This window comes from Candoia aspera, chromosome 4 (genome assembly GCF_035149785.1).
Source record: "Candoia aspera isolate rCanAsp1 chromosome 4, rCanAsp1.hap2, whole genome shotgun sequence".
NCBI classification, from domain to species: Eukaryota; Metazoa; Chordata; class Lepidosauria; order Squamata; family Boidae; genus Candoia; species Candoia aspera.
In genome coordinates, this window is record NC_086156.1 from 1,547,645 (window position 1) to 1,561,251 (window position 13,607).

Consider the following 13,607-nt stretch of genomic DNA (forward strand, 5'->3'; position numbering starts at 1 on the left):
CAGCATGTGGGGGGAATTCAGGCTTTGTCGTCACATGTTGGTTTGGGCACTGCGATGTGACTGGAACTCAGCCAGCGTGATTTACTAAATGGGATTTCAGGTGTGATGTGTCCATCCTTTAGGGAACACCACCCGTTTGCTAAGCTCGATAGGGAAGCCTCGCTGAAGAGCACAGCAGGTGTCTTACCTGCACGCATACGGCAGACTCTCACGTGGGAGGGACCTGCACCCTGCCTTGCTCAGTGAAAGAACAAGCCTAATCTTTGACATTGCAATAAGCCAAGATTCATTAACACTGGTTAACTGAATAAAGTCACCGTGGCTGGGGTCAACAACGTGCCACACCAAGCCAACAACATCTATGGCTGATGGGCTGAGACCACAGCCACCAGAACTCTCCTGCTTGGGACCAGGCTGGCTAGGAATTTTGGGAGTTGCGGTCCCCATCCGTTTGGAAGGGGTCAAGTCGGGGAAGGTGGGTGAGCAGCTGTGAAGCATGTCATGGCAGAGGAGGGGACACGAGAGGCGGGTACAGCGTGGGCCATTCGGCACCCACGGTTTCTGCCAGAGCCGGTTCGTGCGCTGTTCATCCCTTGCGCGCACACTCCCTGCTGGGGCTGCCTGCCGTGAGTCAGGCCTCCCACTTCCAGCCCTGAGTCACGCACGGGGAAGAAGTTTTGCACGCGGACAGGACTGCTTTTTCCTGACCCACTTCCTGCTCCTGGCACCCCATTTGGCAGGGGCAGCTTTCCAAGAAACACGACCGCTTTAGCACTCACCCATCCAGTGCCCTTGGGGTGGGCAGAGTGGGGGAGACAGGGGGACAGTGTTTTTCAACCTTGGCAACGTGAAGATGGGTGGACTTCAACCCCCAGGATTCCCTAGCCAGCAGGGGTGGACTTCAACTCCCAGAATTCCCCAGCCAGCATGCTTCCTCAGCCAGGGGAAGCGAGGGAAAAGGGATTAAGAAAAGCCACTTGCGTAACGTCTCCTGCGTAATGCTTGATCCGGAAATCGCGTCCGTACTCCATGGACTTGTCGGCGGAATCGAGCTGTGGGAACACACAAGCCGAAGGTCAAGGTGGGGTGGTGGGGGTGGAGGTGGCCTTTCTCCCACTGAAGCCCACCTGCTCTCACGTGGCGGAGAAGACCTCAGGTGGATGTCCTGGCACTTCGCCTTGCGTTAATCTTAGCCACTCAGATTGCCAATTTGCCCGGGGTTAACGCTTAAGCTGGGGGCTCCCCAAACTCAGCCTCCAAAGGGGGCGCCAGACGGGTTTGAAAAACTCTACTGAGGACTTAGCAAACAAGCTAAGGATTCCATCTCTGTGATTTAGGATCCAAACAATCCGAACAGCCACATCAGCTAGGAATGTAAAGTGCTTCCAGACTGTAGCTGGGTGACCATCTGGCGAGAACCCCCGGAAGCGAAGAACACGTCAGAAAGAAACTCAATATGACTCCGCTTCGGGATAAGAGGGAGAGAAGAGAAAATGCGGCCAGCCTTCAAAGAGTCTGTTCCTCCAACTTCTATCAATAAAGTAGGGTTCTACAGGTAGTCCTCACTTAACGACCACAATTGGGACTGAAATTTAGGTCGCTAAGTGATGTGGTCATTAAGCGAATCAGGCCCCAATTTTATGACCATTTTTGCGGTGCTTGTTAAGCGAATCATGTGGTTCCCTATTGATTTTGTTTATAGGAAGCCGGCTGGGAAGGTCGAAAATGGCGATCATGTGACCACGGGACACTGCAACCATCGTAAATGTGTGACGGTTGCCAAGTGCCCTAATCGCAATCATGTGACTGCAGGGATGTGGCGATGGTCGTAAGCGCAAGGAATGGTTGTAAGGTTTTTTTCGAGCGCCCTTGTAATTCTGGATGGTCGCTAAACAAATAGTCGTTAAGCAAGGACTACCTGTAGTATCTCTTGAGAAATTTGTTTCCTGATCTGGCTTACCTTGAAGGGCTGACATTAATCACTTGGGCTTCTCTGTAGGAAAGTGACAAAACAAAACTGAAACACAACAGGGAAATGTAGGGAAGCATTCAAGCCCATATCTCTCCTTCGGCAGCCCAGAGGAACAGACTATCTCGTATCCTTGTTCCTAATGTGCCGTCAGTTCCCAGGGCGTGCAAGTCACGTGGCTTCTCCAGCCTCGAGAAATATTGGATGCCCTGACCAGAAGGCATCTGGTGAAAGCCATAATGCTCACACATGTATCATAACTATGGTGACCCTCTTTTCTTGGAAAAAATAAAGCGCAAGCCTGAAAAAGGGGCATATCGGAAAGAGTTTCATAAGGATAAAAAAAAATAATTGTTTATGTTTATAACCTTGCTTTACAAAGGAAAATTCAAAAGCAACACCACGAAAAACTTTACAAAAACGCATATTCTAATAAAAATATCTACAATCGGACCGTACCTGTACATTTATTTTAAAAAAGACAATTCCATTTCCATATTTTCCCCATGAATGGGAAAGGCGGCACATTGCGTGGCACCACTGGTACGGTAAAAGTTAAATGGCCAAAATAAAGGACAAAGTGAGTTTTTGAAAAATAAATAAATCTAAAGGACAGCTTGCTGAAATAGAGGACTGTCCTTTATAAATATAAATAAATAATAAATTTATTATGAGATAAATAAATATTTATAAACGTCTGGACGTCTGGTTACGGTAGTCATAACACGCATGATGTCTATGGCCTCCCCCTTCCTCCCAGTGGACGCCCTTGGTCCTAACGACACTGACGCCTTCTTTAAATTTCAGAATCTCCAGTGCCCCTCCAGGGTCACCCAGATTGCTTCGAAAAAACAAAATACCATCCAGTATGCAATTGCTGCATTACTCCCTGCATCCGTGGCCAGGTGGAAGAGGATGCTCAGATTATCTTCTTTTTGGGACAGGGCTCCTACGGCCCTCTTACCTTCCTGCTGGTGTAATGGGGGTGCTTGCCAAGCCTGGCATCCATGCTCTCCAGGAAAAGGGCATCGGTGATTTTCCCCACAGTCAAGCAAGCTTCATCCAGGATGGCAATGATGCCCTTATGGGGCTCTTCCACCAGATCAACAATGATTTGATTGTTGAAATATTCAATCTGTCGAGAAAAGGCAGAGGCACTCCTTGGCAAGGGAATTGTTAAAGCAGTGTTTTTCAACCTTGGCCACTTGCAGATGTGTGGACTTCAACTCCCAGAATTTTCCAGCCAGCCATGCTGGCTGGGGAATTCTGGGAGTTGAAGTCCATACATCTTCAGGTTGCCAAGGCTGAGAAACACTGCTTTATGCTTTTTTCCTTTACAAACTACTTTGAGCTGGCCATCTAAAAAAACATTTGAAATAAGTAAATAAAATGAAATCTTCTTGTTGATTCTACTTTCCTGCACTGTGAATAACACTGCTGACCCCAGGGGGGAACAGCAGTAATGTATGGATGTTTGTGAAGAGACACCAGCATCCAGTCCTCATAACTCTTTCCACCTTATTATTTTATCATTTTGGGGGGATGAGTAACATGCTAATCTACCAATCTTTGGGGATGCTCAGGGCTGAGCAATGCATAAATTATGGACCTGTGGAAGTATCGGATTGCAGCTCCCTATTAAAAACACGTACAGAAGCCCGGAGATGCGTCCTATTTTCCACCTGCCATAAAAATGGTAATTCCTGCAGCTGACAATCTGAGAAAATAATACAAACACTTCACAAACATCTCCCAGAATTCCCCAGCCAGCATGCTCTGCTTCTACCTGCATGCTGGCTGGGGAATTCTGGGAGTTGAAGTCCAGACCTCTTCAAGCTGCCAAGGTTGAGAAACCTTGCTCTAGAGAGCCACAAAGGGCTTTTAGCAAGACTCTGCAGGAGTTGCAGTTTAAGAACTAACGTGTGGGGCTAGGAAAAAGACAGCATTTGATTTCCCTTTGTTTCCACTGAAGTTTTGAAAACCCACTTCGTGCTCTATAGGCAAAGCTCCAGGTCCAAGTGTGATCCTTGGCCCCCTCCTCCTGTTGTATGAAAAAAAATTAGTTTCGGACGGAAAACCACTTTGGAGGGTCTCTGGGGTGGCATCGGCGCCAGAGGGACTCACGTGCTGCCATTCGATTCCCTCGCGCTGGTATTCCGCCTGCTCCTGCTGCAGGATCAGCTCGATGAACAGCTGCTGCAGCTTTTCATTGCAATAGTTGATGCAGAACTGCTCGAAGCTGCAATAGAAGGGGGCCCGCAGGCTCAGCGCCACCGCCCGGCTGTCCAGCACAGCCCAGCCGCGGGCCCGCCGGGGGCCATCCAAACCACCCCCCGTGTGTCTTCTACCTGTTGTTCTCGAAGATCTCGAAGCCGTAAATGTCCAAGACGCCAATGACGGTATTCTTGCCGTGGATTCGGGCGTTGTAGTTCTTGACCTCAATGACTGTGTTGATGCGGGCCACGATCCAGCCAAAAAGCCTCTCGTAAATAGCCTGGAGATGAACACGGGGACAAGGCTGCATTGTCATTTTGCTGGGGAGGAACAACACTCCAGATCTCAGGAAGGGATCATCAGTGTTAGAACTAAAGGTACAGGCAGAATCTTGGAACCTAGAAGAGGAATTTCCCAGCCCCATTTATAGAGAACGACAGGTAGTCCTCGCCTAACAACCATTTGTTTAGCGACAGTTCAGACTTATGATGGTGCTGAAAAGAATTGCTTGTGATAGGTCCTCACACTTATGGCCATCGCAGTGTCCCTGTGGACACAAGATCATGATTTGGGTGCTTGGCAACTGGTTCACATTTATGACCATTGCAGCATCCCGTGGTCACGTGATCGCCATTTTCAACCTTTGTGGCCAACTTCTGGCAAGCGAAATCAGTGGGGAATTCGCTTACGACCACATGGTTCACTTAACGCACACAGTGATTCGCTTAATGACCGCCACCAAAAAGGTCATAAAATTGGGTCAGATTTGCTTAACAACCGCTTCGCTTATCAACTGAAATTCCGGTCCCAATTGTGGTCGTTAAGCAAGGACTACCTGTAATTAAGGCAGACCCTCTTGGAACACTTGGAGTCCTCCCTTCCCTGAATTCGTGGTACCTGGCCGAAGTTGTGGTTCATGAGATGCCAACGGAGCCCCCTCTTACCTCTTGGCTATTAATATCTCCCGCCAAGGGTGCCTACGGGGAGGGTCAAAACAGTTGAGACCGCAGCTGCAACCACACGATCGAAGCCCACCCCCTTTGCATGCCTCACGGATGGCATGGCTGCAGCTACCATCTCCCTGGGAACAGCCCATCTCCAAACTTTGGTCATTAAAAAACCCCCAACCCACCCCTTTGCTATTATTTCCAAGCTTCCTCGAAAAGTTTTCCAAGGTCACAGCGGTCTCTGTTTCCACAGGAAAGAAAAGATCTCGGCCGCCATTCCAAGCTGGCTGTTTGGTGACCGTTCCATCACCCCAAAGCCACATCAGGCCAAGGAAGAAGTCCCTTCCAGCCGAGCACTGGGGTTACCTTGGCGCAGGCATCCCGGGCGTAGTTGGCCTCATCACAGCTGTGGCCTTTCTGGATTACCTCCCCACCCCCGGCAGCCACCGTGCGATACAGGAGTGTGTTAAGGAGGCTCTCAGGCTCCGTGGAAGTCAATTCCGCAAGGTAGGAAACCAGCTGGGGGTTCCCTACGTCCACCTCGTCCCCGGGGGAGATGAACTCCACGTTGCCCTGGAAATTCAGTGGAAAAAAGGATCCATCAGACATCAAACAGCAGTGGTGCCCCCTCCCTGGACAGCCATGTTCCAGAGACCTCGGTTTCCCTGAAGGACAGGAGGTCGCTATCCTTCCAGAAGGCCACTAGCATGGAACCATGGCCCAAACCTATCCTGACAGCCTCTTTTCCTACCACGTCCCCATAATGTTATCTTATTGTCTTCATCTCATCTCTAACCATAAGCCTTAAGTTGTCCTTAGCCGTATCAGTGTTAAAGGGGTGTTTTCCTTTTTTATCCTGATACCCTCCAGGAACAGCCTCAGGGTATGCAAAATCTGGCTGAAGTAGTACAGCTTCCAGATTAAATTCATTAATTTGGAACCTGCGATGAAATCAAAATATGTCTGCAAGGGTTGCTAACTAGGACCAAAATCTGTTGGGCTTCGTCAACCAAACAGTTGGTGGGCGGTCAGAGGCCTGGCAGGGACTGGGAACAGTCTGTTGAAGCAGGAGAGGGGTCAATCAGGGGAACAAAACATTTCATATTGTTTTCCACCAACTCAAGGGTGAGTGGAGAGGTCTTCAACACATGGTAGTTTGGAAAAGCCCTTAGAAGACCATGAATGCATCACCATGATGATGATGGAGAAGGGAGAAGGGAGAAAGGAGAAGGAGAAGCAGAAAGAAGGAAGAAGGAGGGAGGGAGGAGGAGGAGGAAGGAAAGGAAGAAGGAGGAAGAATGAAGGAGAGGAGGAGGAGGAGAAATATGATGATGATGATAAAAGAGGAGGACAAGAAGGAAGAACGGGAGGAGGAAGATGGATGATGAAGGAGGAGGAGGGGCAGGGGGAGTCTCATCCCCAAAAGGCAGGTTTTTTAAGACTCTGAAAATGTTCACCTGAGCTTTCATCGCTTTCTTCTTGTTTATTTTTGTTTATTGCTCATTGACTCCAGTGACCCAATAAACAAGAACATGGGAGAAAATCCCATAAACTGGGAGAATTCTTAGGATGTTTTGAGGGGTTTTGCCTTGAAGTCATGATTCTGATCTACCCAGTCTGTTCAGACACTGAATCACACTTTGGATCCCGTACCCCCCATAAAAAACCCTGGAAAAGGAAGAGATGCGTGAAGTCAAATGAATAGACGTATATTTGGAAGTAATTGCTGTAATTCAAAGACTCCTTCCTCACACAGGATAGCCGGATTAAATTATTTCTGTCCCTGCTCTGCTAACTCTTTATCTGATCATTTAAATTGATATATGAATTGAAATTTACAGTATATATGTTTTTACTATGTTTTTTCTGGGCTGCCATATATTATGTTGCCAATAGTTCTAAAAGATCCTGTTGTTTGGCAAATTAGGAATATAAGAAATACAAAGACAACTTTGAGGCAGGGTCTCGCTCCCTCTCTAAGGCTCTGGAGCATTAACTGGAAGTCCTTCAAATACTGTAAAGGCTGCCTTTGGTGGGACTGAGCACTCTGGCAATTTCTAGAGGTGTCTGTAGGAGATAGATAGATAGATAGATAGATAGATAGATAGATAGATAGATAGATAGATAGATAGATAGATAGATATAGATAGATGATAGATAGATAGATAGATAGATAGATAGATAGATAGATAGATATCAGCTGTGACTGCAGAATTTAAGCTGTCATCTTGACTCTGTAGACACTCTGCAGACACCCTTGGTTGTAGAAGGAATTCAGCAACCATTAGGGTAAGCATTAGCTTAGCCCGGTTAGACAGGAAGGAGTGAGGAAGAAACTCAAAATTGTCTTGTCTTGATTCTCTTTCATATAAAAGGAGAGAAGGAATCCCTGTCAGCTTTCAAGATTCTGTTATAATACCCTATTACAATAAAGTCGTGTTCTAGTACTTCAGGTGGTATCTGCTTCCTGACCTGACCCACCTCAAAGGGCGGACCAGTAAAGCATAAAATAAATGTAATTTACCAGGTGTAAAATGGCTGCCAGGATCTTCTGCACAGAATCAACCTCTTCGGAAGTAAAACCGATCACTCTCATGGCATCCACCACAGCTTGATAGTTGGTTTTCTCACTGTCTGAAGACTGTAGAGGCAGCAGGGCACACGGCAGGTGGGTAGGGAAGAAGTGGAAGGGGGTAAAATAAGAATGAGAATGAATCAGGTCCCTTCTGGATGTTCCCGAGGCGGCCTGAGAGCTGCTTGGGAACCGACTTGGGTGCATTCAGCCCACGCCTGTTTAAACTGATGCATTGGGGCTCAACAGATCCTGAATTTCTAGGTCATTCTGTTTCAGGGCATGCCCTTTTGCATGCCTTTTTGTCTGTATCTTATTTTCACTCATACACACAGATCTGTTGCTGCTTTCCCTGACGGAGCACATCTCTGGCTGTGTTTTTTTTAAATGAGCAAACTGCATCGCATGAAGAATGCAAGGATCCACGGATAACCATGTTTCAGTGCTTGCATTAAGGCATGGAGTCCAGTGTAGGCAAGCCCACATTAAAATGCAAACTGAACAAATGCCCCTGTGGATGCCCTTTCAAATCTTAACTGACATTTGCACTGAGGTTTAATAACACCTTTGAAATAATAAAGGGGTCTACCTAGCTGTGGCTGCTGGGGGAAGCAGGGCTCCCAAACTGCTTTATGGCCCGTGGCAATCAGGAGGAAGACTGGAATTCTGCTTCCTTCATTTATTGCATGGAATAAAACATTTCTGCCCTCCCGGCTCTTTTGATCCATTGTACCAGATCTCTCAGCCATCCCTTCTCACCCTGCCTCATTATGGAAGCAGGAAATCAGGAGTCTGGTCACACATGATTATGGAAGTTCTCGCCTTTCCATAAAAGGTTCTTAGTCAGAAAAGGTGCAGCCGGACGCCTGCCGATTTTTGGCCCCCATAGGCTAACCAGGCTGTCCTCCAACAGCGTCTGTTAGGGAGGTTGGTCCAAGACAACGTCTCAGATCTGGAGCCTCCTTTTCACCTCCACAGGGAACAACTTTCAGAAAGAATTCTACAGCTTCAGACGTGAAAAAATAACCACCCCTTCCCTGCTTTTGCACACGTCCACCCTTATATTGTAAGACGTTGCAGTCCAGTTGTGCTAATCGTTGAAAACTAGCCTTTTGGGCTCACCCGGCCACCCACATGACAAGCAGAAAACTCTGTACCCCCATTAGCTTGATCCCACCCTCCCTCCCTTGTGCCCCGAACTCCTCCTGGCTTTCCAAGATCTGAATGTGCTCACAGCCTCCACCCTCAGCTGGAAATCCAAACCTTTTCACTGGCAAGCGAAAGAGCATTGCCACACAGTGGTGGTTTCAGGGGATGACAAGAGTGATGATATATCCTGGGCCAGGTGCATACAAACACACACACACACACACACACACTCACACACACACTTATATCTGGACACATCTCCTGGAGAAAATACAACACTGTTTGGGTTCCAGAACTCAAATGCTTCCTCAAGACTCCAGAGATGAGGAATGTTTTTCAACACACACTTTCTCTCCCGGCTGGGAAGAAGGGTATATATGAGATTTTGAACACTTTGGACTAAATCCTGAAGTCTTTCTACCAATTTTTAGCACTAGTATTTTCAGGAGCACAAACATTGACACACACACACACACACACACACACACACACACACACCCCTTCTGAGATTTCTGCAGATTAACTGAAAGGGCATTTACAGAACCCATGTCCTTCTATTATCTTCTAATACAGGGTCCCTCAACCTTGGCAACTCTAAGCTGTGCAGACTTCAACTCCCAGAATCCCTAGCTTTGCTGGCTGGGGCATTCTGGGAGTTGAAGTCCGCACAGCTTAAAGCTGCCAAGGTTGAGGGACCGTGTTCTAATATACTTCATTTTCTTTCATTTTCTCTCCTGCTTCCCCCCCCCCCCGCTTCTTCTTATCATCAGAATGACTTGCCACAGATCCAACTGCATGGCACTTACCCTGTTATTATTGGCACCCTCCTTGGTAAACCTGTAGGCCGTTGGATCTCCAACAAGGTGGAGAGATTCCAGCTTAGCGTCCGAGGCACCAAGAAGTAACTGGCAAAAATAGAAGAATCTTCCTCATCAAAGCCTGCACATCTGGACATCTATTTCTTAACTTAATCCATGTCTTACCTTTCCTCTAAGTAGCTCAAGGTGGATTACATGAGATCATCCCACATTTTATCCTCAGAACCACCACCCCATCTGGACAGGTTGAAGTGTGAGAAAGTGACTTTGGGCTCGGTGGATGAGGGGGGGCTGGATTTCCCTGGTCCCAATCTTTTTTGACTACCCTCTGTGAACACCCCTAGATCTAGCAAACAGTTTATGATCTCAGAATGAACCATGCCTAGAGGACAAATGATGGGGTTTTGCCTGGGCACCACAATGTCCAAAGGAGTGAAAAGACAGCTTCAGAGAAAAGGCGGAGCCCATGTGGTATGGTCCTGATTCCAACTGAGAAAGCCCTTTGGCATCCCGAATAGACAACGCTGGTCCAAAATGCCATCCTGTTAGTATCAGAGCCTCACATTGACCTGTCTGGCTCAACTGATACAAAGATGAGCTCCAAGAAGCAAAGCAAGAAGAAGGAATGATGCTCATGGGTCCTCTTGTAGAAGCTGGCTCACCTGATAGAAGGCATGGAAGTTCCTCTCACCTGGTTGTTGCTTGAGGATGCGCGACTGCAAGGGAAGGAGAAGGCATGGGCATCTGGAGGAACTGGTTTGATAGACTCCCCAGTACCCAAAGCCCAAAGGCAACAGACAATCGTGGCAGCTACAGATGCCCAGATAGAAGACCCCACCTTGTGAAGGGCTAATCCAGAACCACCCCTGGATTTTGGATGTCAGAAAGGGAGACCCACTGCAAAACGGGCACAGGATCAAAACGAAAATTGGCAGGGCTGTGCAAAAAAGACATTTAGTTGAAGTCCCCATGAAAGTAATGGAAATAGGACTGAACCTGTGTTTTTCATAATGCTCCTTTCAATCCGGTCAAGAGGCGGCAACGTTTGGAGGAGCACTGTGGATTACCAGAAGACACTGGAACCATGTTCAGGCAACCCCAGGAACTCAAGTTACACCTGGGGGAGTGGGAGGGCTAACACTTTATTCTGATAACGATTGCCAGGGTAGGATCCTAATCCTTCCAAAGCTGCTGTGATCCAAATACTCCGGAAGGGAGTGACCATTGGATCATCTAAGGACGGAAGAAGGCTTGGGGCATCTCTGAAGGACCCCTCCAGGCTTTCAGTGAGGAATTGCTACACTTGAATGGACGTTCAGATAACTTAATCTTCTACCTGGAATCCCCCCCTGCTTGTTCCGCCATTCCTTCCAACTTAGGGTTAGCGAATTCAGTTTTCAGCTGCGGCTGTCCAGTGGACACTTCCATGCCACCAGCCTGTCCAACTCTTTGATTCCAGTATAAAATGAACCCAAGATTCATCTGCCTATTTATGGATCTATTCTCTATCTCTCCCCACTTGCCACCTTCCTGTGCCAGTACGGGTAAACTTGACCAGAGTTAAACAGTTACACACCAGTGATTAGCAGAGCATTCAGGGTTGCCCTTAGGGTTGGGCTTGCCCAAGAAGTTGGCCCTCTACAGAAAAAAATGGTTGAGATTTTGGGCAATCACAAAGCCATGACGTTGTTTGATCAGCAGGGGGCTCATCACAGGCCAAAATTGGTGCAGTAACTTAGTTAAGACACTCTCTTTCAGAAATAAGCAGCTCAGACTGAGGAACAGGAAATCCCTGGGTGTGGTTGGGGGTCTTGATGGGCAGATGTCACCCAGAATGTCATTCATAAGCAGGGATTTCTAGCCAATTTACGGCTTGTTTTTTTTATGGGGATTTCCTTGTTTTTGCACAATTTAGGGCATACATTACAGATGAATTTCCTCCTTTAAAGTGTTGCAAAAGGTTCTGGGAATCTTGGCTGATGGGGGACTCCAGAATCTGCCCCAAAGGGGGTCAAGAGGCTGCAGTTGCCTCTTTCTGTATCAGGAGACCCAACTTATCATTCATGTCCTTCAGTTCATCAGACCCTGATGCCTGCTCTTCCCAACCAGATCCTTAACAAAGTCAAGACCAGCCTTCAGCATCCCCTATTCTGCAGCTGTCAGCCACAGCTCTTACCCTGAATTTGAAATTTTGCAAAATAAGCATGCACTTAATGGGAAACCTGTGAATAAAATTAACCAAGTGTGGATGGCCTGACCCTTGGAGAAAATGTGGCTCTTCCAGAGGGCCTTTGGGGATTAAACATATATAATGGTGCCATTTCCTATAATTCTAACTTTAGCTTTTTATTTTAGTTATTATTTTAACTAATTTCATTCTGATTTCGTACCCTGTTTTCATTATGGGGATTCTCTAAGCCACCGAGAGTTCCAGGCAATCAGATCCATTTCAGAGGAAATTCATCCGTACATGACCATTTGCAAAATGATTACCCTTAACAGGTTTGACTACATCAGCATTTCAACTTGGCAACTTTAAGACGTGTGGACTTCAACTCCCAGAATTCCTCAGCCAGCATGGGCTGGCTGGGGAATTCTGGGAGTTGAAGTCCACACACCTTAAAGTTGCCGAGTGTGAAAAACACTAGACTACATTCTGTTTTCACAGACTTGGGGATTTAGGGCTACTAACTTTGGGATCTTCAGCAAAGGATCGTTACCTTGTGGTGCTGGAGCTTGAGCACCTCAATGATGCCATGAGCTAAACCGTGAAGGGCCACCCAAGACGGGAAGGTCGTGACAGAGAGGTCAGACTAAGTGCGATCCCTGGGGAAGGTAATGGCAACCCACCCCAGTATTCTTGCCGTGAAAACTAAATGGATCAGTACAACCAGAGACATGTCGGTATACCATCGGAAGATGAGACCCCCAGGTCGGAAGATGGTCAAAATGCTACTGGGAAGGAACAGAGGATGAGCTCAACTAGCCCCAGACGTGATGATGCAGCTAGCTCAAAGCCGAAAGGACGGCTAGCGGCCGACGGTGCTGGTGGTGAAGGGCAAATCTGATGTTCTAAGGATCAACACACCATTGGAACCTGGAATGTAAGATCTATGAGCCAGGGCAAATTGGATGTGGTTATTGGTGAGATGTCAAGGTTAAAGATAGACATTTTGGGCGTCAGTGAACTGAAATGGACTGGAATGGGCCACCTCACATCAAATGACCACCAGATCTACTACTGTGGACAAGAGGACCACAGAAGAAATGGAGTAGCCTTCATAATTAATAGTAAAGTGGCTAAAGCAGTGCTTGGATACAATCCAAAAAACGATAGAATGATCTCAATTCGAATTCAGGGCAAGCCATCTAACATCACAGTGATCCAAATATACGCCCCAACCACAGATGCTGAAGAAGCTGAAGTAGAGCAGTTCTATGAGGATCTGCAGCACCTACTGGACAACATGCCTAAAAGAGACGTTATTTTCATCACGGGAGACTGGAATGCTAAGGTGGGCAGTCAAATGACACCTGGAATTACAGGTAAGCATGGCCTGGGAGAACAAAACGAAGCAGGACACAGGCTGATAGAATTTTGCCAAGACAACTCACTCTGCATCACAAACACCCTCTTCCAACAACCTAAGAGACGGCTTTATACATGGACTTCACCAGATGGACAACACCGAAATCAGATTGACTACATCCTTTGCAGCCAAAGGTGGCGGACATCTGTACAGCCGGTAAAAACAAGACCTGGAGCTGACTGTAGTTCCGATCACAAACTTCTTAGTGCACAATTTAGGATCAGACTAAAGAGATTAGGGAAGACCCACAGATCAGCTAGATATGAGCTCACTAATATTCCTAAGGAATATGCAGTGGAGGTGAAGAATAGATTTAAGGGACTGGACTTAGTAGATAGGGTCCCGGAA

At 47.3% G+C, this 13,607-nt stretch overlaps 1 protein-coding gene across 2 annotated transcripts in view; it reads right to left on the reverse strand.

Annotated features, from left to right (window-relative positions):
* The window catches only part of MYO1G (myosin IG), a 68,350-nt gene that overhangs the window by 44,471 nt on the left and 10,272 nt on the right, over positions 1-13,607 (reverse strand). For both annotated transcript variants that reach the window (XR_010067922.1, XM_063303217.1), the window contains exons 5-12: positions 10,332-10,385; positions 9,658-9,756; positions 7,655-7,771; positions 5,497-5,703; positions 4,318-4,463; positions 4,094-4,208; positions 2,934-3,104; positions 982-1,052 (exon numbers count right to left, since the gene is read on the reverse strand). Coding sequence is in view for 1 of the 2 variants with exons in the window: in XM_063303217.1 (XP_063159287.1) it covers positions 982-1,052; positions 2,934-3,104; positions 4,094-4,208; positions 4,318-4,463; positions 5,497-5,703; positions 7,655-7,771; positions 9,658-9,756; positions 10,332-10,385 (980 nt within the window). In the remaining variant the exon portion in view is untranslated. The remainder of the gene's footprint in view (positions 1-981; positions 1,053-2,933; positions 3,105-4,093; positions 4,209-4,317; positions 4,464-5,496; positions 5,704-7,654; positions 7,772-9,657; positions 9,757-10,331; positions 10,386-13,607) is intronic.